Source organism: Orycteropus afer, unplaced genomic scaffold, assembly GCF_000298275.1.
Source record: "Orycteropus afer afer isolate SDZICR_OR568_19922 unplaced genomic scaffold, OryAfe1.0 scaffold00049, whole genome shotgun sequence".
In the NCBI taxonomy this organism is placed as follows: Eukaryota; Metazoa; Chordata; class Mammalia; order Tubulidentata; family Orycteropodidae; genus Orycteropus; species Orycteropus afer.
The window spans coordinates 10,608,721-10,617,022 of record NW_006921636.1 but is presented as its reverse complement, the minus strand read 5'-3'; the positions used below and the strand labels follow the sequence as shown (position 1 = coordinate 10,617,022).

Below are 8,302 nucleotides of genomic sequence, written 5' to 3'. Positions count from 1 at the left end.
GGAGTGACTGATGGGTTTGAACGGCCAACCTTTTGGTTAGCAGCCCAATGCTTTAACCACAGAGACACCAGAGCTCCCTAGTGGGTTCAAATTGCCAACCTTTTGGTTGCCACTGAGTGCTTAACAGTTATAGCATCAGGCCTCCTCGGAGGGCCCAATTCTGACCCTGCCTCAATTTGCAGATCGACTTGAGAAAGTCCCTGTATTTCTTCGTGCCTCGGTTTCCCCATCTGTCCAACAACAGGGATAGAATAGCGCTGTGATAAAGAAGTCAAGGCTCTGGAATCTGTCCTAGCTGTGTGATCCTGGCCTCACTTTCCTCATCTGTAGAATGGGAATAATAATAGCCCACTCCTTAAAACAGAGGCGATATCATTTTAAAACAACTGCCTTACATGATTTATTAATCTCATAATTTGTTTAGAGTAGCTGTTTCATTTTCCAAGGACAGCATCACATTAAATAAATTGGAATAGTCGTAAAACAATAATAGTACCTTTCTAAGAGCACTGTCGTTATGACAGTGAACTTAGATGATGATGCATGTACAATGCTCAGTGCAGTGCCTACCACATGCTTGAAAAGTGGAACACACTGGATTGAAATGGTTGTGCTTCCTACTGATGTTTTCCTAGACAAGTTGTTGATGTTAATGGCATTTTTTCCTCCACTGCAACATATTTATCAAGCATCTATGATGTACCAGGCACAGTTCTAGGCATTGGGGTTACAGCAACAAACAAAAGACAGAACTTCCAGCTTTCATGGTGTGTTCCTTTCAATGGCAGAAGACAGACACCAAGCAACCACATCGGTAAAGCACACAGTATGTTCTATGGGGGTGTGCACTTCCACGGGGGTGTGCACTTCCATGGGGGTGCACTTCCACGGGGGTATGCACTTAGGAGAAAAACGAAGCAGGGCATCTGGATGGAGAGTGATGATGGGGGTTTGCAGGGTGACCAAGAAGGGCCTTGCTGAGAAGGTGGAAATTTTTGCAAAGATCTGAGGGAGATGAGGGAGTGAGTCAAGTGGACAAGAGCACTCCAGATGGAGGGGACAGCAGGTGCAAAGGCCCTGGGGTGGGTGCAATGTCTAGCATGTTCCAAGAATGGCAAGATGACCATTGTGACTTGAGGGGAGAAGCATGGGGGACACCAGAAGGCATGAGGTCACATGGGATGCAAACAGCTCTCCTCTCAGAGCAGGTGAGGATGACTTGCTGATGGACAGGCCAGCCCAGGGGAAACTGGGCCGGTGCGGAGGGAGAGGGGGCTCTTGGGGACGTGCCCCTTGTGTGGAGTGACCACTTCCATTCCATTAGCACACAACAGCCAAAGGGCTCTCTCTATAACACAAGCTGATGTGTCACTCCCTTGCTTAAATCCTTTCTATAGCTCCCCACTGCCTTCAGCATAGAGTCGCAAACCTCTTGACTCGCCCTTCAAGATGTCTTCTGCCTGGCCCCTGCTGTCTTCTCCAGCCTCATCCTCCTCCACCCCCAATCCTAATTTCAGCCTGGCTGAAGTTCTCATAATCCCTCACATACGACTTGCTCTCTCTCACCTCCAGGCACTCACTTTCCCTGTTCTGCACTCTGCCTTGGCCTCCAATTCCCAGTCTGCCTTCTAGTCTCACTGAATGTTACTCCATCTCAGGAATCTACCCAGTCTCTAGGCTTGGCTCTTGTGCCCCCACGGCCCCCATGGCCTCCGAGACTTCTCTGCAGTAGCACTTCCTGCATTTTGCTATCATTTTCTGCTTATTCTCTCTCTCTCTCTCTCTCAGGTATGACAGCCTGGAAGGCAGGGACCGCATCTCTTATTCATCAGGCATCCTTGGCGCCTGGCAGAACACCAGCCTGTCACATAAATGAAATGTGTGAGTGACTTGTGAGTGAATGAATGAAAACCAGCCCCAGCTCCCTGAATACACCCCCTAGATTAGCACAAATTAAACAGTCAGACAATACCAAGTGTTGGTGAGGACGTGGTGTGGTGGACACTCACATTTCTTCAGGGCAGAAAAGAATTTGGCTTTATTTAGTAAAAGGAAGATTAGGCAATCTACTTCTGTAGAGATACCACCTCGGAAACCCAAGGAGGGGTCACTGTAGTCAAAGTGACTCGATGGCAATGAGTTTGATTTTGATTTTGGTGGAAGATGAGTATATCCTGAAAAACCAAAAACCAAACTCATTGCCACTGAGTCGAATCTGACTCACAGTGACCCCTCCTTGGGAAGTAGATTGCCCAACCTTCCTTCTGAGGAGTGGCTGGTGGGTTTGAACAGCCAGACTTCTGGTTAGCAGTCAAATGCCTTAGGCACTATGCCACCAGGGCTCCCGAGTATATCCTAGAGCCCAGCAATTACTACTACTGCTCTATGTACCTTAGAGAAATTCATGCAGATAGGCACCGGGAGGCATGTATGAAGCATTCACAGCAGTAGCTTTCCTAATAGCCCCAAGCGGGAAGAAGCCATGTCCATCAACTGTTACTTGCACTGCTGACGCCCCATGTGTGTCAGAGTAGAACTGCTTCAGAGGGTTTCCAAGGGAAGTAGATTGCCAGGCCTGTCTTCGTCTCGGGGTGGGTCTGAATAACCAACATTTCACTAGTGAAGTTCTTGACCTTGGTGCCATCCAAGGACACCTCCCATCAACAGTAGCATAGAAAAATTGTGGTCTATCCATACAATGGAATACTATACAGCAAAGAAAATGAATAAATGAGAGCTACAAGCAACAACAGAGATGGACTTCATAAACATAATTTGAGAGACAAAAAGGCAAAAGACAAACTATATTGTATGATTCCACTTACACAAGGTTCAAAAGCAGGTGAAAGTAAACTGTGATGTTTGGTGATGCAGACCTAGGCAAACAGACCCTCAGGAATAGCATGGAGATGATCATCATGAAAGCAGATTAGTGGAGCAGGAGGGAGGACGGGGGGAGCAGTTACAATCAGGAAAAGGCATGTGGTGGCTTCTGGGGTGGTGTGTACTGGAGTATTTGATTTGTAATTATTTGTTAGAATGGCATTTCTGTTTTGTGTCCTTTTATTTGTGTGCTGGGTTGCATAAGTGGTTAAGCACCGGACTTAACTGAAAGGCTGGCAGTTTGAACCCACTCACAGGCACCTTGGAATAAAGGCCTGGTGATCTTGTGTCAGATCGGCCACTGAAACCCCATGGAGCAGCAGAAGTGCTGCGACACACATGAGGTCACCGAGAGTAGAATTGATTTGCTGGCAACTGGTTTTACTGGCGTGTTTGTGTGCTCAATTTCACACAACAGAAATGTTACAAAAGAAAATGAAGGAGGGAGGGAACAGACAACTGTCTTTCTGGGACTCGACCTCCTCCCTCCAGCTCAGAGCCCGCATGCAGTCTGGCGTGGGGGGCAGGAGAGTCGGTGCCCCCACCCCTCTTCATGGTGTTTTGGACTCCTCATCGGTGGGTGGGGGCTGGGCAGGGGGGAGCAGAGGTAGGCTGGCTCCATGCCAGGCTCCTTGGCCACGCAGCACTGGTGGCGGCTCTGCCCACCGGTTCTGTCGGGGCTGAGGCGGTAGGCCCCGATGTTGTGCGCACTCAGCTCAGGGATTGGATTCCCTTATCTCGCGGGGGTCAGTCCCCTGTGGCGGGGCTAATGTGAGTGCAGCAGACCTCGGGTAATGACTCGCCTGATATGAATCAGCCCAGCTCCCCACGGCATTCAGTCTCTGCCAGCTCTGGCGGCTTCCCCAGTGGCTGTCGGCGCCCCGCTTCTCAGCCCAGGACAGAGGAGCTGGCTGGGCTGATGGGGGGGGGGGGAGCCGGTGCAGAGAACCCCACCCCCACTGTGATGGGAGAAGCAGAGGGGGGATGGAGCCCAGAATCCTGCTCTCCCGGCTCAGAGCAGGAGGGACTTGCTGTCGATCTAGTGCCTCCACTTCCCCACGGGGGTGGTCCTTCTCTGCATGGGTGTGGCTGCAGCCTCTGCTGTCATCCCTATGGGACCCCCCTCACTTTCCTCTGCAAACCTGGGTCAGGAACACGTGGCAGCTCACTATGCCAGAAGTGGGGGTGCTGCAAGGGGTGATGGACAGATGAGTGTACTGATGGGGCCCCCTCTCTGCAAGAAGCAAGGTGAGGCATGGGAAGGTAACCACACCACCTGGATTATAGAAAATCAGTCACATTTTGGCTCTTCCTCTGCAAGAAGCATAATTAGGGGATGGCAGTAAGTAGATGACTCGGGTGGACAGACAGACAGGAGCCCCTTTTTTGGTGGGAAGCCTGAAGGAAGATTGGGGAGGTGTGGTTTGGATGAACAGATACCCACAGTGGCCTCCCCCCATGGATGCCCAGTGGGGAGAAGTGCTAGGGGTCACTGGGAGGCCCAATGGACAGACACACAGATGACTGCCTCCCTCCGAGAAGGCCTCACTCACTCTGTGGAAAACGGGGTGGGTTGTCATTGACGTCGGTGACCACGATGGTGACAGTAGTGGAGCCCGAGAGGCCGCCCAGTTGGCCCGCCATATCTGTGGCCTGGATCACCACCTCGTAGCGCTCCTGGCTCTCCCGGTCAAGGTCAGGCACAGCTGTCCGGATCACACCTGTGGGCAGATGGAGTGAGGCCAAGGATGCCCCCATGGCTCCAGCCAATACGGAGACCCTGCTGCGGGCTGAGGCAGGTTCAGATCTGGTGAGCTCTGGGTCAAGGTCAGGAGGGGAGTGGGTGATGTTGCAGACGCTGACAGAGTCACAAAAGCAGCACAGGGCTCAGCAGCCTCACAAACATCTCCTTTCACATACTCCTACACATCCACACCCACATGCATGTACACACACAGACACACTCAGTTTCAAATATACACACATACACACCCACGCACATACTCCACACACACATACTCTTACACACACAGCACATGCATACACACAGACACACACAGACCCACTTTCAAACATACACATAGTCACACACATACTCTTCCACACCCACACGCATATACTCTACATACACACATTCATACTCTTACACACACACAGTAATACACACTTTCAAACATGCACATACACTCACACAAATACACACTCACACATACTTACACACTCACACACATATACTCTATACACAGTCACATATTCTTACACATTCTCACACCCACACACCCACATGTATGTACACAGACACACACATAATCACTTTCAAACATACACATACACTCACACATACATGCCCATTCACATACTCTTACACACCCACACACATATAGTCTACACATATGCACACTCACATACTCTTACAGTGTCACACAACCACATACCCACATGCATGTACATGCACACACTCACACAGACCCATTTTCAAACATATACACTCACACACCCCCACACATATACTCTACACATTCACACACTCACATATTTTTATACTCACACACAACTGTACACTTACACACACATACTTGAGCACAGAGGCACACACACCCACTTTCAAACATACATGTCCACTCACACATATACACACTCACACAATACTTATATACCCACCCACACATATACACATACATACACACACTCACATAGTTTTACATACTCTCACACACACCTACACACTCATACATACACTGTATGGCCTCCTCTCTCTCTCCCTCTCTCTCACACATGCACATGCACACACACAGGCACTCAAACTTGCCACCATGTGACCCCTCTAGGGAAACCAATCTCACTCTTTGGGCCTCAGTTTCCTCTTCTGAAGGTGAACCCTGACACTAGGCATGAACCTGGGCTGTGCCTGGCCCGTCTCTGTCAGTGGCCCTCTGCCCTGAGCTGGGCCTGGCAAAGCAGTGTGGTGAGTCCTTATCACAGTGGACTGGACTCACATCCACATGCACGTCCACTCACTGAGGGGTCACATTCACCTGTACACACATACACATTTCACACACATGCAACACAGAGAGAAACACACACACACCCACACACTCATAGCTGCTACGGCATGCTCTTATTTGCACACATACACATACACACACACACACCTCTCCTTAATCAAAGCATCCCCCAGTCAGCCCCAGGGGCCTCAGCTGCCTCCCTCAACCCCTGGCTCTAAGATTCCCTGTCCTGGCACCAGCTAATCTGGGAGCAGACAATCCTCTAAACTGTTAATGGAAGCAGGGAAGGGGGCAGGAGCGGGTTGCCTGCAAGATTAACTCTGTGGCAGGAGAGGCTGGACTTCTTGTCTCCCTGCCAGAAGAAAAGACGGGGGGGGGGGGCAGAGTCGATGAGGCATTCTCCTGCCACCGACTCCAACCTGTCAAGTACCAGGTGGCGGCAGGTGGTGCACAGGGCCAGAGCACCAGGTGGAGTCACGCGCCAGCAGCCCAAGCATGGCTCTGATGTCCCCATAACAGCTCCGAGACTCCAATAAAGTCAATGGCATTGGAGGAAAGGTTGTGTGTATGTGTGTGTGTTTATGTGTGTAGCTGGGGTGAGTCCTACAGGTAGCTCTCCTTTTGGAGGTATAACACAGAGACATGGAATGCGTAGTCTTATGTAATCAAAGGTCCTCTGTCAGCCTTCTCCACGACCCCTCAGTAGGCTTCCCCTTTATCCTTTCTCTCCCTGGGCTGGTCTTCCCAGGACCAGAGGAGCCTCTGAGGCAGGTGGATGGGAGGTAAGTCCCAGAGCTGCTATTATTTTTTAGCCATGTGATCTTAAGCAAATCCCTTCACCTTTCTGAACCTCAGTTTCCTTATCTGTAAAAAGGGGACAATCACCATCCCTCCCTAAACAACAGGGTTTCTCACCTTTAACCCTATTGACATTTAGAGTAAGATAATTGTTAAGGAAGGGAGTCTGTCCTGTGCATTGTAGGATGTTTATCAGCATCCCTGGCCTCTACCCATTAAAATAACCAAACTCACTGCCATCAAATTGATTCCGACTCATAGCGACCCCTCCTTGGGTTTCTGAGGCGGTTTCTCTACTGAAGTAGATTGCCCAGTCTTCCTTCCGATTCAGAGGAGTGGCTGGTGGGTTTGAACCTCCAGGCTTCTGGTTAGCAGTCAAATGCCTACTAGCTGCCTCATTTATGACAACCAAAAATGTCTCCAGACATTAGCAAATAGTCCCCAAGGGCCAAATCAGTTAGAACCACTGACAGCCACTGTTCTCACGCTTCTCCTCCAGAGAATTGAATGTGATAACAACAACTAACATTTACGTGCATTTACTCTGCCTGGCACTGTTCTACGTATCATAAGTGGACTCTCACCATCCCTATAAGGAAGGTGCTATGACTACCCCCATTGTACAGGTGAGGAGATGGAGGCACAGAGAAGCTGAGTGCCTTGCTCAAGACGGCACACGTGGAAGACAGTGCAGCAAGGATACCAACAGGCATTCTGGTGCTGGAGCGCGGGCTCTGGACGGCTCTCCTGTCCGCCGTGAGGACGGAGTCTGAGGGTAGCTGTCCTAGACAGCAAGAGTGAAAGCAGCAGGGCCTCTTAAGGCCGAATCTCGCAAGTTGCGTAACATTGCTTCTGCCACATTCAACTGGCCAAAGCAAGCCACAAGGCCGGCCCAAGTTCCACGAGTGGGGAAAGAGACTCCACCTCTTGATGGAAGGAGTGGCAAAGCCACATTACAAGAAGGCTGCATACAGGGATGGAAGGGACCCATGGCATGCTTTGCCATCTACTGTCTACTGCTCCCCACGCCACCTCCTGATGCTGGGAGAAGCATACTGGGGCTTGCACTCCTGGGGGTCTGGGGTGAAAAAAATCGCTCCATGAAGCCATTCTCAAAACCACCCGGCTCTGTAAATTCACCCATTCACTCACTCATGTATTATCGTCTCACTGAGGGCCAGGGCTACGTCAAGACAGACAGGAGACAGTGCCAAAAGGAGAGAGCTTGGAGCCAGATGGATGTGGGCTCAAGTATTTTATCAGTTACGTGGTGTTCTGGTTCCCTAGTGCTGCTCTGACAGGAATAAACCACAAATGGGATGGCCTTAATAAACAGGAGTTTATTCTTACAGTTTGGAGGCTTTAAGTCCAAGTTCAAAGTGCCAGGCTCTAGGGGCTGGGTGAAAGCCCCTCAACCTCAGGGTCCAGCTCTGCTTCCTGCTCCTGGCCCACTGGAGCTAGAGGCGTTTCTTCACTCAGACAGCTGCTGGCTGCTGAGGCTGAGAAGCCCCAAGGTTGCAAGTCAAAAGGCACAGTATTGATGTTACCAAACCACACGGCAGGCCATTAACTTAAGTCCACTGTAAGTCCCAAGGTCGGGAGAGCATAGTAGG

At 50.4% G+C, this 8,302-nt stretch overlaps 1 protein-coding gene across 1 annotated transcript in view; it reads right to left on the bottom strand.

The window, feature by feature from the left end:
* CDH22 (cadherin 22) overlaps window positions 1-8,302 on the bottom strand; it is an 87,071-nt gene that overhangs the window by 45,085 nt on the left and 33,684 nt on the right. The window contains exon 4 of the mRNA XM_007938438.1: window positions 4,437-4,604. Within this exon, the coding sequence (XP_007936629.1) occupies window positions 4,437-4,604 (168 nt within the window). The remainder of the gene's footprint in view (window positions 1-4,436; window positions 4,605-8,302) is intronic.